This window comes from Pieris napi, chromosome 6 (assembly GCF_905475465.1).
Source record: "Pieris napi chromosome 6, ilPieNapi1.2, whole genome shotgun sequence".
Classification (NCBI taxonomy): domain Eukaryota; kingdom Metazoa; phylum Arthropoda; class Insecta; order Lepidoptera; family Pieridae; genus Pieris; species Pieris napi.
Genome location: NC_062239.1, coordinates 7,726,228 through 7,749,443, shown reverse-complemented (window position 1 = coordinate 7,749,443; position 23,216 = coordinate 7,726,228). Strand labels below are relative to the sequence as shown.

The following is a 23,216-nucleotide window of genomic DNA, read 5'->3' as shown; positions in this document are numbered from 1 at the left end:
ACACTTACAACTAATATTGACATGTGGTGCCAAGATGCGGAGCGTTGATTGGTTGCGCAGGTACCAGAGTAGGCGATAAAACTGCGGCGCGGCAAAAAGTTGGCCTTTTTCTGCACGCAGCCGTCGAAGCGTACGAACGTGTTCTTCTCAGAACACTTCGGTATCGTAGCAATACGATAACGCTGAAAACTGTCCTTTTCAGGACAAATTATCGTATCTCGACTAAACGTCTAACAACTGTCCTTTTCAGGACATATTATTCTTGTTTCACGACGAAAACGTTTGACAACTGCCCTTGTCAGGGCAAATTACCGTGTCTTACGACACGATGAAACTGTTCTTTTCAGAACACACGACCGTAACTATTCTGATATGTTCTTGTCTGAACACATCACTGTTTCAATACGACACGTTAATCAATCACCTACACTATATTAATTAACTATTGATTCCAATATTGTTAGTGAAAAACTATTTTTTATGCGTTTATAAGTATTTAATTTAAGTAAGTACTATTAAATTCTATGAATAAGTGCATGGGAGCAAAATAATCAATAAAACCATTCCATTAATGATTTATTTAATTAGATGAAATTGATTAGCGACAATTAAATAAATCATTCGATTAGATGTAAGTTTGGATAAAGCCATTAGACAAATGTTATATTAAAATCGTATACAAACTTATGCATGCATTATTCAAAATTAAATTAAATAGTTTATTAGTATAATCTGTGCTGCGAATGTACACGAATTATACAGTGAAATGTTTGCATATAACATTGTGGTTCAGACCTTTTTAAGCTGACGTGCTAAAAATTTGCGTGATATTTTTTTATTTGTGCACTTAGTCAAAAATATAATAATTTAATTTTATATTAAATAATTATTATTAATAAAGAAAACGATGACTGCTTTAAAGTCTACTTTCGACAATTAGCTATTTGACAGTGTGTCAAATAAAGTGTTATGAGTAATCTGGCAAAAACTTGGCATTGAAATTCGTTATGGAGTAAATTCATTATTCATTTAATTAAAAAATCCAAACTTAAAAATATTTATACGAAAGTCACGTGACACAAGGGGGTCACAGATTAGTTTAAACAATTTATATAATATGTATTCACCTGTCTAATCCTAATAGGTACTGTTTTGAACTTATCGAAATTTGTTTATTCCTTTAATTTAAGAATGATAATATAAACAAAAATAAGATAGAAGTTTGTTTACATGCATCGTACGAAGCCATCTTGCTTAGGGAATAATTTTTTCTTTAAATTATGAATATTAAATTTAAATTAATAAAACTTAATAAAATAATAAAATGTATAGGTTCTATACTCACTAACTAAAATGGTTTTTAAAATACTTTCAGATAGCCTATTGTGTTAATAGGTTTTAATCTAATGATATTAACTAAACTAGTTTACAATTACAATAGGTAATGTAAGCTCTAAGTGGCGGTCTTCGTAAAAAAACGAATTTCCAAGGTAACGTTGTAATAGTAATATTTTTCAGTTAAATTATCACATCTAATTATTAATCAAATTCGTATTTGGTTAACTAAACACTTATTTACATGGCTTAATTAAATTATATTAAGATAAATAAATTAATTTAATAACTAGCTTATCATAAAAATACATATCAATCTTAAAATATTCGTAATTCTATTAAAACTAAAAACTCAACTACGAAACGAGAGCCGAAGCGATAGTGCGATTCAGATTGTGATTGGTCAAACGAAGACATGCATCAAGTGTCGGCGAATGAACTAGAGACGCAATTTCTCATTTCCCAAACCAATTTTTTTTTTAATATTTTGTGCTTTTGAATCAAAACAGGGCCAAATTTATTTCAAGTTATAGACGCCCAACTGAGGCACGCAAAGACACATTTCGTTTAATGCAAGTAGATACCTTTCCTAAAAAACCCTGTTAACCTGAGAATCAATTACTGTTTCGCTAGGGATTGAATCTAAGACCTGTGATCACACCCCTTAAAATTCTGAATGAATGAATGTTGAATGAAATTAATGTTTTATTAACTCTCACCTCTAAAAACTTCTATTGTACTACAATTTTTACCAGTATATCACGTCTTGTAAGGCGAAGAAACAAAACTTCCTGCATTTAAACATAATATAAATTAATGGATACGACAAAGTAGGCGCGTAATTTTTATCGCTATAAACAAATTTAAGACTCATTTGAAAGTAAAATACTCGTTTTGCGAGCTTTATGTTCCCTTTGGGGCCAATTGAGGACTTTGGACCCGTATCTCATTATTGGACTATTTCTGAAGTGTTCAAGGTATTCCGTTAAGCGTGGAAGTGGAAAAAGTATTGAGATAATATATCATCTGACGCCGTATTTTTTTCATATGAATCGCCAATCGGAATCGAATGCTTTAATTTATTTGGAGAATGAGATCGAATAATAAATAAATTATTATAACATTACCATTTTAAAAATGGTCTATTCAGACCATTCCAAGTTCGTGACCGAACCGCGATGGACTGAAATATTCTGATAATATTATTAAGAATTTATTATAGATATAAATAAATAAATTAGTAATAAATAATAAGTAAATTTTCACAAAAATTCTAATGACATAAGACAATGTAAGAAAAAAATGTATGGAAAGAAATGTATGAAAATAAATGTTTCATACATTTATGCATCAATTATCTTATTACGCCACGGGGCCGCTTTGAGTATAGTGCCATTTAACTAAACGATTTTTTATTATCCTCGAAAGAACGAGCGTACTGCGCGAACACGTGTGAAGTGTACAGCACTGTTCCGGTCCACTCTGTCACTCAATAGACATAGCCATTGCGTTCACGACTTACATTTTTTGAAGTGAAACTTTTTTTACGGATAAAACGCAATAATAATAATATAAGCGTCACGAAGATGTGCAGCGTTTTTGTCGAAGAAAAGGGAGAGAGAGCGATCGAGACCGATTAAGAGAGAGTGGGAAGGGCAAACTCCCTTATAGAAATTATATATTTAAAATTAAAATTTCGTAAAGGGAATTTATGAAATATTAGTATTTTATATTTTATGCAAAATAATTTATTGAAATCTCAAATGACGAATTGTCAATTAAAATGCCACGTGATTTTATTATCAAAGAAATAAATTATAAAAAAATTAAATTTATAATTTGTATTAATTTTCGACACTTTTAAATGACAATTAAATTCATAAAATTCCTAACATATCTTCCTTTTCCCCTCCCTCTAAGTCTCGGAAATCAAAAGTTTTAGACTTGTATAAATATGAACAAGACTTAAAAATTAGTTTGCCAAAGAAGTTTCACTTCTGACAAACGTGTACTTTGTACGCACGCACTTTTTTGTTTTTGTACCGCGATACCAAGGTGGCGATATCTGCGCTACGAATATTTATAGATCTACAAAAACGGCGGGAACGACATCGCTATTGCAAGTTACAGAGTACCGGGACAATTCTGTACCAGGACTAACTGGACTGAGAATAACCTAAATAAAATATAAGTAAATTTAATTAGAAAAGGATACGAAAACACTTCTCTGCCTCAAGGTGGTTGCCATATTTTACCAACGCGGAACCAGGCGTAGTAAATTCTAATGATACTACTTGACCAACCTTCGACAATTTATCACACAGATTGGCAAATCTTACATGCGCTGGCAACTAGAAAGGCAAGATAAAAAATGGACCATATAAACGAAACATCACAAATTTTACAACCAAATCAAATATAAAATACGTCATACAATAAAGGACGATGTCATCATTATTTATTTGAATTCAATGTAATTCTTGGTTGTAACTAGTTATGGCTCAGATAAATATATTTTATTATATACGCAAGTGCAATCAACATCTTGAATATTATTATTAATTTATTATTTTCTCATATGGAAACAATGTTATTACCACTTCAACTCCACGAAGTTTGAATCACCAAGGAGTTGAACACTATTTTGCTAAGAGGTACACAACTTCTATGTGATAATTTGTCTATTACAAATCAGTGTTTTATCTGTGGTTGCGTCCATTTTGCGCAAGTAAAATCTCCCCGTAAATGCGCCAGTCGTAAGACGCTTTGGAATTTTTTATATTATTCATTTAAATAGTGTACTTACATTTGTAATATGAAGAGTAAAAGGATCTTTTCCCTTCAGTACCATAACAGGCTGCAAGCTTCTTTGGCCATGAGATAACACTGGCCCATTCGAAGGTCTAGATGGCGATGCTGCCATGGGCTGAACAGGTGAGGGAACGGGTAAAGGGTTGTTAGGCTTAGGACCTGTGTTTTGAACAGATGGGAACATTCTTGGCATAGGTCCAATTGGCCCATTTTGGATAAATGGACCTTGAGGCCTAAAACTCGGAGGAATTTGAGGATGTCGCAAATTGAAAGGTCCTGGATTTCCCTGTCCAATTTGTCCTCTATTTGTTGAAACTTGGAAATTAGTCACAGGTTGTCCTGGCTGACCTTGAAAATTAGATCCAGGGTAATTAGGACGGGGTGGATATTGACCCGGAACATTTGTAACTTGACTGTAGTTAGGCCTAGGAAAGTTCTGCATGTTAGGATTTAAGCACCTAGACTTATCGATTGGTGGACCATTTAGAGATGGACCACTTTGAATTGTCAAAGCTGTGTATTTTTGACCAACTAAAGGCGATTGCATACCCAAGGACGTTTTCGCTAAGTTATTGAGAACCATACCTGACTTGTCATGCCTAATTCCCATAAATAATCTAGAAGGTTGGGTCGTTACAAAATGCGATGGACTAATAAGTGGGTTACTAGAATTAGTAGGCTGATAAGCTGGTATTTTTTTTTCACCAATTGCTCCAAACAGGCCCAACGACCCGCTAGGTTTAGAAGGTGAGTATCGATCAGAATCGTCGGGAATTACTGATTTTCCGAACAAGGATGCGTTAATAGACGAAGGACCACCATTTACAAAACATTCATATTCTGCTACAACATCGCGTAGGGGTTTTCCGTTCTGGCCAAGACCTAAGCCAAATTTTTGGAGACCTTTTGGTAAGGGTATTGCAGAATCTGCCATAGGATCTAAGGTAACATTTAGGGATTGCCCATAAAATATTTGGCCATTCAATAAAGATATCGCCTGAAATAAATATTTGTTACTTCTATATCAATAAATCTTTGGAGCCTTTCATGTATTACATAAGCAGATTTACTGCAATTTATCCCCTCCCCCCCCCCCTCTCTCTCTAATAGTACATAAACATATTAAAAACTTTGTAGGAGTTTGCATTTCATTTTCGAGCAATTAGACAATGTGTTGATAAATAATTACTGTTGACGTAATCACCAAATAAGAAGATCAAAGACCCCCCCCCCCCCCCTTCCCTATAGTGCTTACGTTATACTTGAACGGCCCCTTTTTATTGTGTATATGAAACTAAAATTTGTTTTTACCTGAACAGCTTCAAGCGGATGGCTGTACATAATTTTCGCACATTTGTTAATGGAATATAATATCACGCAAATAACTACGCGTCCTGCCATCTCGAAGAGATCCCGTAGTTCAGACTTATCACACCGAAACTAAAAGTGTATATAACATAAAACTTAAAAATTATAAGTCATATAACAAAAACGGTTTTGTTTCATTTTATACTGTCAATACATATACTAATTGCATCTATAGTGCTTTTCATGAAAGAAGTCCCGCGGTGATTTTTGGAACTAAATTTGACAGGTCGGCAATGTTGTCATTCGTCGATGTTATATTATCAAGTTCGTTTGTTGTGGTAGATTTTTGTGAATTTTTAACTAGCTTAGTGCATTTTAAAGATTGATTACAATGCCAAAAGTTGTAAAAAGTTCGGCTCGAGAAATGATATTAAAGGTGAAAGAGTTCTGTGAAGCGGAACATAAGAATCAAGGTGTTTTAATACCACTAAACAATGTTCGGAAGAGAGTTGGCGCCATAACAGTTACTTTTTAGAGTTGCCATTTAATAATTTTTTGCTGTATTGATGGGACTTTTATGATATAAATTCGTTTTTGCGACAAAATTGAATAAATACATAACGTTATGAAACTAGGTAACTGAAATTAAAACATATATTACATAAGCATTATAAACTTAAAGTTACTATTCTTTTTAATTGTTCATAATTTAATTGCAGGTGTGTCAGAGAAAACTGTAACAAGAATTACAAACGAAGGTATAATAGCGGCATGTACTTCGAAAAAAATTGTAACCCAACAATTATGCAATAAAACTCTGAATAAAAAATTGTATTGCTTTTCTTTACCCTATTTTCTCATCTTTTTCCTGTAAGTAGGTAGAACACCGCTAATATAAGTAAATAAAAATATACTTTTTACATAACAGAAATATTGTTTCATCGAAGTATGCAGAAAATAATATTATTTGATAAATTACATCTGCTAAATGTAAATAAAATAGTTAAATTTTTTACTCATAAATGGCAACATTACGTTATGCGATTGCAGCGCCGCGTCTGGGGGACTTCTTTCATGAAAAGGACTATACATGAATTGAGTTGAGATATAAAAGTATAAATAATTACAAATTATTTATACTTTTACTAATAATAGTTTGACGACTGATTGGGTCTAGTGGTCAGTACCCCTGACTGCGAATCCATGGGTCCCGGGTTCGATCCCCGGCTTAGACAAACATCGATGTGATGAGCATTTGGTGTTGTGCTGAGGTCTTGGGTGTTTAAATATGTATTTATATGTCTATCTATCTATAATATATATGTATGTATATCCGTTGCCTAGTACCCATAACACAAGCTTCACCAGCTTAGCATGGGACTAGGTCAATTGGTGTGAATTGTCTTTAAAAAAAAAAAATGAAAATGAAAATTTCACATGTCATCACAGACAAATATAAGTCATACAAGACTATTTGGCTAAACAAAAGAAAAACGAATTCAATTGTTTAAGAATATTTATAAACTCACATTTGAAACACTAATCCATTTCACTAATGGTGGTTCAATATTAAGACTTTTTAGAAACTCTGGATTCAAACCATACAGATAATTTTCTACCCCAGCTTCACTAGGCTGGGATTTGCATGATGGTGGTTCACTGAAAAATACAAAATACATAATTTCAAACTAAAGAAATAAATTTAATTAGTTATAATGTTTTAATAAGAGTCATTTTGAAAGTTACACAAACTTTGAATAACTAAACCTACTCAATACAATATGATTTATTATTCGGATCTCATCACCAACATATAAATACCATTTCGAAATCTAGCACACGTAATTGGTTTTTTTTTAATAGGAAGGTAGGTGATCAGCCTTCTGCGAACAACACAGGCCGTCAACTTTTTGGGTCTAAAACATGCCGTTGCCCAAAGATCTGTTCCTTTGTCGTACGAGCAAGTGATAAAATGCGCACATAGACAGAAAGTCCATTGGTGCATAGCTGGGGTTCGAACCTGCCGTTGCTGAAACCGCTACACCAACACTGTTCAATATTAACACTAACATAATTTTTTAGAAGTCAGGTACAACACCGGTTTTTCTCTTACCTTTTCTCAACTAACACTGTTGCATCAGAGTCTTCACTTTCTGAATCACAATCGCCTAAAAATACAAACTCAGGTAGTTTACAATAACAAATCTAATAGTATCAAATGTATATAAACTAAAAATAATCTATGTCAATTTAATTTCTGTGTATTAAGAAATATTTGAAATATCTGTAACCCTTTAAATACTAATATTGCATAAAAAAGAAGACAAAGGCAGCCAGACATTTTAAATAAAAACTTTCCACTTTTATGTTGTATGTTCTTTTCATTAATTTCCTTGGAATAAGACTTTTTGTAGTTGGTGTACAATCATGCTTTTTTTTCATCTGGCAGCCCTGGTATTGCATCAAGAGTTACCAGGAGTAATATCAGCTGTTATTTTATGTGTACTGAATTTAATACATTGCCAAATGTAGAAATGTTTAAAAATATAGTGTTAGAAATTCTTAATTCTTTTCAAGCTATAATCTAATTTTATAACTGTAGCAAATATGGATGTTAGTGCAAAATTATTTAATACTTCTACTGCATTTACTTACCTTCAACTTCAATTTTAAGTTTTCCTTCGCCTTCTTTATTTTTCAGTTTACTGAGAACATAATTATACTGATATCTATTAATAAACCTAAGCCGCAGTTGGTAATCAGACTTTTGACACCTGGAATCTATCATGCCCATAACATTCACACCACACTGAAAATGAGATAAATTGTATAAAACCACTATTTTGGTATTTAAATTACCTTCATCTGGACAATAGTTACATATCATTTGTTGCAAAAAGATATTTTTTGCCTTTCATTAGTTATAAGCATTTCAGAACATATTGTTTACAAAAGTAATAGTGAAAAAACCTTTTGCATTAAATCATTGAACTTATTTCCATAACTTATTGAGCAGTGTTGGCCTAGGCTTCAACGTGTGACTCGCATCCCTGAGGTTGTAGGTTCAATCCCTGGCTGTGCACCAATGGACTTTATTTCTATGTGAAGGAAAACATCGTGAGGAAACAGATATGTCGTAGAGCCAAAAAAAGAACCAGACCCTGATCACCTACTTGCCTATTAGATTGAAAAATGAGCATGAAACCGATTCAGAAATGTGAGGCCCAGACCTAAAGAGGTTGTAGTGCCACTGTTTTTTTTTTCAATGATTATTTAATATTATAAAATAATAAATAAATTTTCTTTTATGGCATACCTCCTCAGTAACATATTGTTTAATTTGGTTATATGTCCACTCCCCAGGTAAATTTGAGAGTGTCACAGCAAATTCCCTTTTACATTTGCCTGTGTTTCGATAATCATCAAGATAAAATTCACTTGAGCTGAATTCCTGACTGTCAGAGAACCTGCGTCTTTTAGTTTTATTTATTGATGAGTTTAATGTACTATCATCGCTTAGACCATCAAAATCAAGTTCTGTTTTACGTTTTGATGCAAGTTTATAGTCATCCTCATGGGTTTCTTCACCTAACTCAGGTTTGTTGTTGGTCTTAGATATGTCATGAAGCTTTTTCAATGTTGTGAATATTGCATGAATATCTGTAGTTTCCTGTTTAACCAACGACATTTTCTCGTTTTTTGGAGATTAAATAACGAAAATGAAGAATGGTTACCATATTCTGTTACAGTGACTTTTTAAAGATATGTTGAACATTGCGAGTACACATACATAGACCATAGTAACATAAGCAAGTACACTACTAGGGTTATTTCTTCTTATTTTAACAATAAATGTTATCCATTCTTCCAAATATAATGCCCGGTGCTCACTTCTCATTTATAAAAGAACAGCTATATTTTATTATTTAATATTTTGTTAAAAATTAGATCTGTTATTGTTTAATGTTTATGATAATACATTATAAACGTTTTTTTTTTTTTGGAGTTTATGGCCTGGAGCCTTAGTCAAGATGCCTTAAGAGTAGTGTATGTAGAAAGTCGAAAACCAAATTTGTATGGAAATGACTGTTCGTGTCGAAAAGTTTTCATACAAATTTAGTTTTCGACGTTCTACATACACTACTCTTAAGGCATCTTGACTAAGGCCTCTGGCATCTTCTATTGATCTTTAGGCCAAATTATTAACGTTTTATTTTACAGAATACAGATATATAACATGTAGTCTAGCGTCTACAAAGGACAATTGATTCAAAGACTGTATAGACTATAGTGTATACAGATCAAGTAGCCAAAGACTGACTATATAGTGTCTACCCTGGGGGTCTAGCCATATTACTACCTTAAAGTATACGACATACACTACCGCTTTTGCGTAATTGTGTAAATGTTAGTAACATTTACAAGTACAGTACCCCAACACACGACAGCGTAGCTCCGAGCTGTTCCTGCTGCTACTTAAGGCTTAACTTAAACTGAAACCCAATTTTAGTTTAAGTTAAGTAGTCATTTATAAAAGTAGATTGTTCAAAACCTATTTCTACTTTTAAAAAGTGAGAATGGTAAAACAGCAAGTAATCAATGAAATGGCAAAAAGGGATTAAAAGAATTATAAAATAGACTGGGTTTAAAATAGACTAGGTTTAGTCTGATATGAAATTATAACTGTTAATTATCTTTTGATCTGATTATTTATTGGTGCTTCAACATTTTAGATATAGATTTTAAGTTAATATTTATATCAATATATAATTTTGTTTATATCATTTACAACAACAACAACGACAATGTCATTCTTGTGAAATGTCTTGTATATAATATGTGTGTTACAAATGATTTGATTACGTTTATGCGCTCGGTAATGAGTTTTCTTCTGATGACTCCAATCTTTATATTTAACAATACGTACGCAATATTTGAATATAATGTGCGTTTTCCAATTACAGCACTAGAGCGCATTATGCGGCATAATGCTCTACGTTGAATGTTCCAACTACAGCAACGCTTCGCACAATTGAGCACTCCCAAAACGAATGCTCTCGCGTGCTTCTCGTAATAAATACCAACACAGTGACAGAAAATTGACCAGTGTTTTTCTTTAAGTTGGCATTTATCGAAATTTTCGTTAGTAAATATTATTTATTGTTGAAAAATTTGTTTCGTCGTAAATTTTGAAAATAATTAAAGTTTTTTCAAACTGCTAAAAATGTAAGTATGGATGAAGGTATAAATAGTTACTTTTGTTATATTCCACATTTAAAATATGAATACAATTTTATTTTAAAATTCGGATCTGTAAACAAATTTATTTTACAGGATTATACTCTTGTAAACGTTGCAATGGTTTTGAAAGAGTATATATTTTTTTTAGAAATCATTTTAAAAAAAATTGCTCAAAACGTAAATGATGTAAACTTCTTACATGAAACTATATACTTTACTGTTAATTTAGCTTGTTAAAACCTTATATTCTTTAAAGGTTTTCTCTTATTTCAGTAAAAAAAATGTTAATGAAATAATTTGATTATTAAAATAAGCGTAAAAAGTTTTCAACCAATTATTATTGTTAACCACATTATTTATACATTAATGAGGTTGCTAAGTCTATTCAGAACATTTTTTTTTTCAACACTGACTTAGCGCACTCTGCTGATGCATTTGAAAACTAATTCACGTTCCAATTAAGCTTCAGCATTATGCGGCATTGTGCGGCACTGAGTCGCATAATGCTCTGTAATTGGAAAACGCACTATGTTATCAACTATAATTGTCGTTTTAGTTCATCGGCTGAACTAAGGAGGGCGTGACATACGTTTTTACTTCAGATTTTAGTCGAGAGTAGCCTCTATTAATATTTAATTTATACTTAATCTGTGACAATGCTACTCTATTATACAAATCTGTAGTAAAATCGGATGCTGTGGGAAGCTGTATATTTTTATTGTAAAATTTTAACATAAATTTGAAAAATTTCTAAAACATTAAAAACTTATAAATATTTGGGTTCCACAAATTTTTCATTGTTATTTGTACTACATTTATCTAAAAATCTTCGATACCATGTCTCAGAATGAAATACTTTACGTAAAGGGAATGGACTTGGATGAGGTAAGAAAGTTTTTAGTATTAGTTTTTGTTATAATTAGTTACCTAGCTTTTATTATATTAAACAGAAGGACACTATGAAAACAATTATTAATAGCATTACAATTTACACATATTAATGTATAATCCACGATTTCGAATTATTGTGTACAAATTCTTTAGAAAAATTTTAACTTTAAAATATTTGGAAGTATGCAAGACACAATATTTATTATGATAAAATTATATCTCATTTTTAGTCTCAATCTGAAGAAGATGACGGCGATGTCTGGGACGACAGGAAACTAAATAATGCATATGATAAAGCTATAAAAATAGTCAATGTAGAAGTAGCCAAAAGGATTGCTATGTCGACCAACACTGAAACTAATTCAAAACAGAGTATGTTAAAACAATTTAATTTACTGCTTAAAGTTTTATATTAAAAATTAAGATTATGCGTAGCAGTAGTTGTAAAAATTGTTGTTAGGTTTTAATATACATATATTAAAGATTTCCTTTGCCAATTTTTTTAATTATTGAATAGTTCTATCACTATTTATAACTATCAACATAACATTAAATATAAAATCTCATGTAAAGCCATTACATTACAGATCAAATAAAGCCCAAGAAGGAACAACCCAAGAAAAAAGCTAAGAAAATTAACTGGAAGGCTGGAATGTCATGCAGAGCTTTGTATGATGAAGATGGCTTAGAGTATGACGCAGTAATCTTATCTATACTTAATGACAGAGAATGTATAGTCCAATTTTCTGGTAAACAATTGTACCTACTATTTATTTATTGCCTTGAATACTAAGAAAAAGTATATATTTTTTATTGGTTTTGTGTTTGGACTCTTTATACCTGTTGTACTAACTTGTACTGACTTGTTTGTATTGTTTAAGCTATATGTCCATTTAATATATTATCTATATAGCCTACCTAGATACTTACCCCTGCATTCAACATAACTATATCACTTTATAATTGTACTCTTTCTGTGATTTTTTTAGAGACAATTCTCACCAATTGACCTAGTCCCATGCAAAGCTAGTGAAGCTTGTGTTATGGGTACTAGGCAACGGATATACATACATATTATAGGTAGAAAGACATATAAATACATATTTAAACACCCAAGACCTAAGCACAACACCAAATGCTCATCACATCGATGTTCATCTCAGCCGGGGATCGAACCCGGGACCCATGGATTGGCAGTTAGGGGTACTAACCACTAGACCAATGAGTACTCTGTGATGAAAAGACAAATTTAGATTAAACAGTGTAATTTTAAAAATAAGGGTAATATGAGCACTCTTTATATCATAGTTCAGATAGTCAATGCCTATTGCATAGTTCATCACATTTCAAAAACAAATATTTTATTTATAACTAGGTGCCTATTTATGAAAAATATAAATAAGAAATTGTGTTAAGGCCTTCTGAGGTTAAGCTAGTTTTAATATAGGCTTAGTGCAAGTTCAAAAGTAAATATGTTAAAAAATTATGTATTTAAATTATAAACAATTTCAGAATGCTATATACGGTTCTGAATTTTTCAGAATATGATAATTTACAGAAAGTAGAACTTAGCTCTTTGCACCCAAATGTAAATAACCATCAAAAGACTCAATACTCACATATAGAAAAAGATGATGATGGATTTGAGAGCCAGTCCCCATATGCTGATGATGCAGAATTAGCAGCCACGGCACATATGGGTAAGGATTTAAAAAAAATTGTGTATTGTACATTTTCTTAATTTTTGTTACTTAGCAATCATTTATTTGAGTTCTGTAGTTGTCTGGACATGAATAAGTTGTGAAGATATGTAGGACTTAGTATTTTGTAACAAGGTTTTTTTAATGAAAATAGTAAAAATTCGAAAAAATATGTCAATCTTTAGTTTTAACTGCAACCACAAATATTTTATTAATCACTTTCTATAAGTTAAATAACTTAATATGATTATTTAGTCCTTAAGGTCACTCTAATGAATTATTGTTATTTAAAGACTAACAGTCTATTAAAACTATGTTTTCAGATTCTATAAAACAAATTTATGAAAGAGTGAGTTCTGACAAAAAAAGGAATAAACAGAAATCAAGAAATAATTCATTCACATTACCAGATATACCAATGCCTGATATGTCTATGATTAGAAATGTAAGTTATTTATTGGAATTATGAATTTTCTTATACCAAAAATCTCTAGATTAATATACTTAAGACTTCATTTGGTAATTTAAAGGTACACTAAAAGAAACAGTATTTTTAAATTACTACATATACTGTTCATTTATATTCCTTAGCTGAGAAAAGTAAGGTTCTCTTAATATTTAAAATTAATTTTTTTTTGAAGTTATACTTCTTTAGGCGCGTTATGAAAATTTGATGAGAGTGAAATTTTACGATGCGCGCGCACCGTGACACAATATTAACAGAATGAAGTTGCCCACGGAAGATGCTACGGCATTGGACATAATTTAAATACAACATTCGAATAATAATAGAATTTATGTTACACTTAATGTAAGAGAATAATAGAGAATAAATATTTATTTATTTAATTTTTCAAATGTAAACTGAATATTTTGACTATAATGACTCCTTTTCCAGTCTTTGATTATTTAATTGTAATTAATTATTTGCATGTAATCAAAAACTATTTTAAATAATGCCAAAGAAGTATAACTTCTTACGCGCGTACATAAGTACACGCACCCTTTTTTTCTAAATTTTTATAAATTTGTTACACATAAAATATGTCTCTGTTTCCTTGATGCATTTTGTTAGTATGTGCAATTAAATTTTTTGCGTCGTAGACATGGTTTTCTCAATTTTCCTTGTTATAGAATATGCGAGTATTCTAGTATAACATAGAAGAAATTCACATCATAATAATAGGAAGCATAAATTGACAATGAACATTGATATGATTTACAAGAATTTTTAAATAAGTTTGAAATTAAAAAAATTCTGTCTTAAATATTTTAGAAAATTTAATTTCATTCATTATTATCATTTACAGAGTATAAGCATCAACTTAATATATATAAATTACATGTCACGTTGTTTGTCCGCTATGGTCTCCTAAATTACCGAACCGATATCAATCAAATTTGCACATCGTGTGTAGTTTGATCCAACTTAAAAGATAGGATAGCTTACATCTCAATTTATACCCGCAATATTATTTTATTGCAAAATGTTTGTTTATTATTTGATAGTCACAGTTCTAACAGATGGCGCTGTGTTGAAAGTACCAACGTTTCACATAAGCTACAATGTAATGGCATTACCACCAAAAAGCATGGTGGTCCCCATGACTGGTGTTCTCCTACCGTTTCCCTTGAATAGTTTGCTACTATGTAATATAACAAAATCCTTAGCCACAGCAACGCTTGGCCGGTCTGCTAGTAATATATAAATAGAGATACATATTATATTCATGTGGTTAAGGATGGATAATGTCGGCCATATATAGATGGGATAAATAGCTGCGACTACTGAATATTTGGTTTTAATTTATTTGGATTTGTACATGTGAGTTAGTTAATAAAGGCTTTATTTCATTTCTTATAAAGACATAAAATGGCTAATTTTAGATGGGTGGTATAGAGCTTCCGTTTCCACCACCTCCACCACAGTTAGGTGAAGTACAGGATGAACAACAAGCGGTATCCTCAATGCTTCTCAGTTGGTACATGAGTGGGTACTACACCGGTCTCTACCAGGGTATGAAAAAGTAAGTATCGCGTCTATCTTAAAAAGTATATTGGAGTCATTCTCTTTATTTTTTATGATTTTTTTAGCTTTCCGTTCAATTAAACTATGGTATAGTGAAAATAATTGCAGTTTTTTATTTTAGCGTTTCTATTCCATTTGCCTCTAGCTAGGTTCTAAGATTCCACATATTTAGATATGATACTAAAATGTTTAAAGAAGTTTATTTCTCTTTACAAAAAATATTTTTTAATTAGATGAGATTTTTTTTTGAGCTTTTTACCTCGAAAGCTTGCTGATTTCCTCACCATGTATTCCTACACTGTACGATCAAGTATTTAATTTAAGAGAGCATATGGAATGGGAATTCCATTGTGTACAGACATAATTCGAAGACACGACGTCAAGGTTGATAATCGTACGCTTACGTCATTAAACTCTAATTAAATTATTATTAGGTCAACTCTAATTAAATTATTATTCCTATAAAACAAACATAAAATTCCGTAATCGCGTATTCTAGAATCTAAATAATCTAAATCCTAATCAATCTAACTCTTGACTTGATATTTATATTACGACAATAATTTTTATGTAAATAATATATTAATTGACTAATTTTTAAAAATTTGTTTCAGGGCCAAAGAAGACATTAGAAGAGGAAAATAACACACTTACATTAAACACATTTTTATTTCGTGTCTAAAAATTACATAAAGTTAATTAAGAATAAATTAATTATGCCTCCAGGTTCGTGTTTATGTACAAAATATACAATAAATCAACCAATATAGTACTATTTAAAATTCTCGAATTGCCTTAAATGTTCTATTCTTGATATTTCCTACGAAATATCTGAATAAAAACAATGCATAGCGAAATATGTGCAAAAATACTTTAAAATGTATTTTTCTTCCCAATTTTATTTTACATAGTTTATAATTTTTTCTCCAAAACAAATGAGTAATGGCACTTGTTGCGTAGTCAATTGTCTTGATACAGAGACAAGTCTTAACACTAACTGTTTTATATGTCAAAACTTGTGTCAATTTGACAGATCTTAGTTCGCACTTAGTTTGTCTTTGAATGTTAGGTTTAATATTCATAAAATTAACGTTGTCTTCAAATAGAAAGATAATGTTTCTCACGTTTATTTAAGTAATAGATCCAAATATTTAATACATAGTTATGGTACAGATACCGGTAAATATCTTGAACATTAAACAAGGGAGTGGGGGACACAAACGTCAACTGATTTACCAATCACGTGAGCCACGCCCGCCCTAAATATACAACGGCTAACTTGTAACCATAGATTAACAGAATTTAAAATGACCCATGTATTTCTATACCTAAATATTTTTAAATTCAAGTTACTAAAGGCACTGATTCTTAAATAAAATGTTTATAAATATCTTATTGATTTACTTAAATAAATGGCGAATTTAAATTAATTGATAATTATGTACAGATATAATACAGTTAACCATAACGGTTGTAAAAATGACGGTCATTCTAACGATTTATTTTCTCTTCAAATGGTTTTTTAATTATAACAAATTAATTAGGCAAATGCACCGTTTTAACCAAAGCACTCTTAACAAACTTTCTCTTTCATCATAACGTAAACACTATTAGCCAGAAAGAGACGAAAGAGGACTTTAGTTAAAAGTGTTTAATTAGACTGATATACGTTTTATGAACAATGAGAGATTAGATCAAATAGTCGTTAAAACCGTGATTTAAGGCAAAGATGGCCGCACACAAATTTTCAATATTTTACTTTCATGACATTCATTAACCAAAAAAATTGTTAAGCTTGTTATTGGTGTAGAGACAATCTGAAATGAATTTGGGAAATCACACATTTCAAGAATACAACACTAGTGTTAACATTAAAAATATACAAAAAAACAATAGAAAGTCAATTTTAGGTCAATCAGTTTAAGGTTTAAAACGTTCCACGTTAAAAATGTTAAAAAATTACATTTTCTGCCTGGCAACTTATATTTTCATAGACTAATTAGTTTGCCATAATATCGTCTACATCGTCGCGTCAATATATCATTTCAACTAAGGTCTGTACAATTATTTAAATTTAGAACAATAATTATCCATAGCCGTAACTTTAGCGTTGACAAATAGTAAAGAAAACTATGACAGTCACATATTTTCACAGAATTTATATGACAGTTGTATTAAGATTGGCCGTGCTAGAACCACTCTATTATGATAGTCTGTGGAGTTTAGACGAGTGTGCTAAGTTCGTGTGTATCGTGGCTTAAATCGATGGTAGCAGCTGGGACACCTGGAGTTGCGGCACCTTCACCAGGTGGTGTACTTGTTGGAGGCCTGAAACATGAAATTAAAGGTAATAAAAATATTAAAAAAAGGGTGCGTGTACTTATGTACGCGCGTAAGTTCTTTGGTATTATTAAAAATAGTTTTTGATTGCATGCAAATAATTAATTACAATTAAATAATCAAAGACTGGAAAAGAAGTCATTATAGTCAATAAAGTTCAGTTTACATTTGAAAAATTTAATAAATAAATATTTATTATTATTCTCTTACATTAAGTGTAACATAAATTCTATTATTATTGGAATGTTGTTTTTTAAATTATGTCCAATGCCGTAGCATCTTCCGTGAGCAACTTCATTCTGTTAATTTTGTGTCACGGCGCGCACGCATCGTAAAATTTCACTCTCATAAATTTTTCATAACGCGCCTAAAGAAGTATAACTTCAATAAAACTTCTACGTTTTGTTCAATTTTTTCGTCCTCAACCTACCAATTTATCTAACACCGATAATACAAATGCTAAACAGAATTTAAATATCAAATATGTTTACCAAAAGTTATAAGAATAATAGATTACCTAATAATATAAGGCCCGCCCTGCTGCAAAAGCGTGATTGGATGCGTATACGGCGCAGTCATGCTGTGAAAGCTAACATTGCCGGCTCCAGTGTTATTCAAATGTCCATTCATAACCACACCGTTCGATGTATTCATTGCAATTTCTTGTGTACGAAATGCTTTCACCAAATTCGTCTTTTCCTTCTGCCATACGAACACGTTGTGAACCATAGCGCACCCGCAGAATATGATGCCCACGCCAATAAATACCGATGTGACTATTGCGGGTGTAGAGTGGAACTGGATGAATGTGTAAAGTATTATACCTGCAATGGAAAAGATTTTATTATTAACTTCGAGTTAGATTTAAAGGTATACGAAAACACGTATTTTTTAAAGTAATTTCTGTGTATTTTAACCAAATTTAATAAAATAATTTGTTTAGCATGCTAGCAAACTTATACGTATCTATATATATAAAAATGAAACCCGTTTTCCGTTGTCACGACATAACATGAAAACGGCTTGACCGATTTGTCTGATTCGTTTTTTATAATATTCCTTGAAGTACGAGGATGGTTCTTACGCAGAGAAAAATTTAAAAAATTTAGTAAAAAAGTCTAAAAACAACACTTTTCTATATTCCCATACAAAATATTCGTAATAATATTTAAAGGCAATTTGAACTTTAATGCCATATCATAAAGTTCAAGTGTTAGTGGAGGGGTTCCGGGAAAGTAAATTTTTATTTTTTGACATAATGTATTTGTTGTATTATCAACTTTCTTTTTTTATCTTACTAGCTAGACCGGAGTCCCGAATAGCAGAATAAGTATTTAAAAAAATAAAGAATCGACTGTTAGGCGGTACGATGTTCGCCAGGCCAGCTAGTTTATAATAATTGTTAAATTTTAATAAGTTAAACTCACCTGTTAAAAATACGGGTATAGAAATAAAAAAGCCTCCGACGGCGCAGACTCTTGTGATGGCTGACTTCTGCAAATATTTGTTAGACCTAGAAAAAGAAAATTATTATAAATTCATATTGATACAATAGTTCGTACATATTTATCTTAAGTTGACTGAATCCAATTTAAACTTAGACAATAGAATAAGAAAGGAAAATATTTTAATCCTCGGTTAAAGAAGCCATAGCTCAAAGTTACTTGTTTGTCAAGAAACTTAATTCTGTTAGCTAAAGGATTATGAACTTGGGGGCGGTATTGGATTTCTATGAAGTACTGTCAAGAACTTTTTTTTGCAACCAGTATACTATACTATAGCAGTGTTAGCTCTCATCCGTGAGTTCGTAGGTTCGATCCCCTTTCTGTTGATGTGCGCATTTTCGCTCGAACGGTGTAAAAAGTCGACGGCGTGTGTCAGGCACAGGAGGCTGATCACCTACTTGCCTATTAGATTGACAAATGATCGTGAAACATACACAAAAATCTGAAGCCCAGACCTAAAAAGGTTGCATGGCCACTGATTATTAAATTAATCCGCAATTATAACTATTCTCGTTATGTCCCTAGATAGGGTTATTACCATTGCAAAAAGAACCAAAAGTTCAACGGAATTTGTATTACTATAACATTTTTATCATGTAATAATACGATTTGAGCACGTTTAAAACTTGTTAATACATGTAATATATTTGCTTCAAGCTCACGGTTACACCTGGCTCATGTAGGGCTGGCAAAACAGAATCTCTTATTCATTTTTTATTATATTAGGCCAAACTTGGGAATATTATTCAAAGATACAGCCAAGTACTAAAGGCAAATAGGTTGGTCAGAGAAGTTGGATGCGCAAGTGCCGTTTTTTCCTAGTTATTAATAATTACTATTATAATTTTTCTAAAATGTAATTTCATCATGCATTTGTTGAAGTCACATATTGAGAATAAATTCACAAAGCTCTTACAGTATGAAATTTACAAATGTTTTCTTTAAAAACTTAACGCTGTCGTCTTTCGCGAATAAATATTTCGCTTTGTATATTCTAAATGTTATCAACGCGCCCTTCTGGAACAATAAGAAATCTTCTGGAACGGTTTTCATAATCTAATATCTTCACGCAGCAAAGCGCACACGCAAAACATTTTCAATTCCCACGTCGTTCAGGGTTATGCAACTTCTACAAAAAGCTACATAAATCCAGTTTCAATTAGTGACCTACAAAAACTCGTCTTGGCAGCCCTAATTATAACGCGGCTAAATTGAATCGCTACCGGTTCTTCAATTTCCATACGTGTCTTGTAGTTGTTTATTTTAATCGGGTTATACTTGTGTCAGTGACATTTCATTTAATAACTGTCATTAAGTGCAAACCTGTGGTGTTTTGTAACGTTCCCATTTATGTTTGAGATGTCTCAAAAGACCGGTATGATGGGAAACCAAGCCAACCAAATACTCCCGAGTTCCCGGGAGTGGTTTAGGTTTTATCTGTAGCTTTGTAGTTAGCGTGAACTACTTACTAGGAAAAAAAACTTTCAGACTTTTGTAAATAAAATTAATACATTAGTACACTTCAGCGGTGGTTTCACGATATTATTTTGAATGCATTTTTAACTGCAAAAAAGTATGCCATGATCTCATGAAATTGGGTAACCAATGCATTTTCTGCATCAGACCATAACATTAATAAGTGCAATATATCAGAAAATAGTAATCTTTAGAAGTTATTTTTACTGCTTAATTACTTTGACCATTAAATTACTTCATAGCTGTATCTATTCGAAACCAGTTTAACTAGTACGAACGTATTGGGCCTATTACCATATTTAAATAGCATTTAATAAACAATTCTTAACTAAATATGAAATTTAATTATTCGAAGTAGGAAATGTCAAGGGGGCATTCAATTTTATATCAGAACAGCCTACGTGATAACTAACAAGGAAGTTAAGATGCTTTAAATTTGTTTTTTTTTATCTAAAAGTTTCCCTTTTAGTCTGAACTGTGTTTAATAAATTTAGTCTAGGATTTGGTATGAATTATGTAAGTTTAATTAAGAAGATTAAAAGGAAGGAAGGCTCAGGGTTATTTTATGAGGCAATAAAGAATGTTTCGAAGAAAAATCGAAAAATTGCCATGAGAACAGAAAAAAATAGAGAATTTGGAAAAATAATTTAGTAAACTTTTCAAAAAAATATTGGACAAAATTATGGACTAAGTGACAAAAAGGCCTGCATTAAGAAATAAGGTCTAACGTTCTTTAAGACAAGAAAAAGTTACCTAGACCTAGAGAAGGTAGACCTTATTTTTACCTGTCTCAAACGAAATAAATATATGTACCGTGTCTTTTGTCCAAAATTTGACTAGAAAACGGTTATTTATCTGAAAATAATCAATGGGTTAGAATACACTCAAACAAAACTTGTAGCAAAGTACAAGATACACAGGGACACTCTATTTTGAAACTCTAAATTTTGTTTAAAAACCTACAATTCAAGAGTATTCTTTTTTTTTCAAAGTATTTGATAGAGGCTTGTATTTCCTTAGATATTGATAAAATATTGCAGCGACAGCTACCATCAGTCGGATGATGTCAAACCCAAACAAAGTTAATCTGACCGCTAAGAATATATAAAATTTCTCGGTCTTAGCCACTGAGGCCTTGGGCTAGTCAGGTTTTAGGTTGGAGGAACTGTTCACCTTCCTTCCTCCACAATATTCTGTAGAAAATTTTATTTTGGATAAATTAAGTTAACGTTTTATTAAGCAGACTCTATCACAAATTTTTCTATGGCAATACAATGTTGTTCATTGTCAACGAGCATTAATTATTTACGCAAGTGCATTAAGTTGATAAGTGATATGATAATCTGCATAATAAAATAGAATGTTCTGTGTAAATAGATATGTCTACCCTATCACAATGGTGGTGTTCTGTTCTAATTTAATAATTATGGATATGTTTAGAGATATTCTTTCATGCTAAATCTACGCGAATTTTCATTATTATAATTAAACATAGATAATTATATCTTTATTAAGAGTCATCTTTGAAAATATCATAAATCATCTCTCAATACACTATAAAATATCAGTTAAATACAACTTTACCCGTTTTCCAGCTTAAAATGGTACTTACGTATTAACGCGGCAAAAATTCTAATCCGAGAAATCCGTCGCCCGAATTGAATTTTAAAGTTTTAGAATAATAACTCCTAACCACTTTCACGCACCGGAAACAGTTATTTAAATAAAATATTAAAACCTAACCAAACCGTTACCAGTATTTTTGCCGCGGTGGCGCTAATACGTAAGTACCTACCCTTAAAATTTTTAAACGTTTATGAAACAAAAGTAAATAAAACAAACACGGTTTTTATATAAATCGTACCTAATATTGCTAATCGACTATGCTATGTAGGGTTATTTTTCAGAGACCTTAGCGTTTTATTCCGCCAAGTGACATCGAGCTAGATTTTTAAATCGGTAACTCAACAGCCTACGGGGATACCTGATTATACCGGGATCATGGATCACATATATATATATACAAATGTCTTTGACTTTTTTTTTATATAATAGCGGGCAAACGAGCTTGCGGGACGACCAAAAAGGGCAGTCTACGCAGCCCATATTAGTGGGTGCGTTGCCGGCCTTTGAGGGAGGAGAAGACTCGCTTTTTAAACATTTAAACTTATAAAGCGGAAAATAATTTAATTATTGTTATTATACATCATCCTTTAAAAACAAATAGTTATTCGCGATTATCCATAAATTGATAACTAAACCATTTACAACGTAAAAGGTAAATAATGTGAATTTAAATATGTCCAGGATAAGATTGTGTTATCAGTAACACTTGCTGCTTCGCCGCCATTTTTGTTATTCGCTCTCAGCTGACGACCGGTTCGTACAAGAAATTCTTAAGGTATGTACATACTCAAGTAATGGTGAACATTCCTCTGTTTGACTCGTTGGTTTTTTTTGTATAAATGGCGGGAAAGGTCGTTCTAACTCGGTTCCTAGTTTGATTTATAAGTTGATCTGTATTTAAACAAATTCCCCACATTCTATTTAAATTGATTAAACTTTTATATGTAACTAATC

The 23,216-nt window shown here is 31.5% G+C and overlaps 4 protein-coding genes across 4 annotated transcripts in view; 2 read left to right on the top strand and 2 right to left on the bottom strand.

The window, feature by feature from the left end:
• Positions 1–2,098: 2,098 nt before the first annotated feature.
• On the bottom strand, positions 2,099–9,454 carry LOC125050421. Its single transcript, XM_047650268.1, has 8 exons — positions 8,771–9,454; positions 8,110–8,263; positions 7,568–7,622; positions 6,984–7,113; positions 5,458–5,586; positions 4,142–5,143; positions 3,551–3,686; positions 2,099–2,528 (listed from the first exon to the last, which is right to left on the bottom strand). The coding sequence occupies exons 1-8, from the start codon at positions 9,140–9,142 to the stop codon at positions 2,482–2,484; spliced, it is 2,025 nt and encodes a 674-aa protein (XP_047506224.1). The 5' UTR covers positions 9,143–9,454; the 3' UTR covers positions 2,099–2,481.
• Positions 9,455–11,363: 1,909 nt separating this feature from the next.
• On the top strand, positions 11,364–16,040 carry LOC125050050 (survival motor neuron protein). The gene is made up of 7 exons (XM_047649611.1): positions 11,364–11,580; positions 11,817–11,958; positions 12,174–12,335; positions 13,128–13,286; positions 13,610–13,731; positions 15,174–15,313; positions 15,930–16,040. Exons 1-7 carry the CDS (start codon positions 11,533–11,535, stop codon positions 15,958–15,960), a joined length of 804 nt encoding a protein of 267 aa, XP_047505567.1. The 5' UTR covers positions 11,364–11,532; the 3' UTR covers positions 15,961–16,040.
• Positions 16,041–16,701: 661 nt separating this feature from the next.
• Positions 16,702–23,216, bottom strand: part of LOC125050049 — a 22,483-nt gene continuing 15,968 nt past the window's right edge. The window contains exons 2-4 of the mRNA XM_047649610.1: positions 19,083–19,168; positions 18,173–18,479; positions 16,702–17,643 (exon numbers count right to left, since the gene is read on the bottom strand). Coding sequence (XP_047505566.1) covers positions 17,538–17,643; positions 18,173–18,479; positions 19,083–19,168 — 499 coding nt within the window. The 3' untranslated portion in view covers positions 16,702–17,537. The remainder of the gene's footprint in view (positions 17,644–18,172; positions 18,480–19,082; positions 19,169–23,216) is intronic.
• LOC125050047 (spermine oxidase-like) overlaps positions 22,935–23,216 on the top strand; it is a 26,067-nt gene continuing 25,785 nt past the window's right edge. Inside the window, exon 1 of the mRNA XM_047649609.1 lies at positions 22,935–23,037. The gene's annotated coding sequence lies outside the window, so the exon portion shown is untranslated. The remainder of the gene's footprint in view (positions 23,038–23,216) is intronic.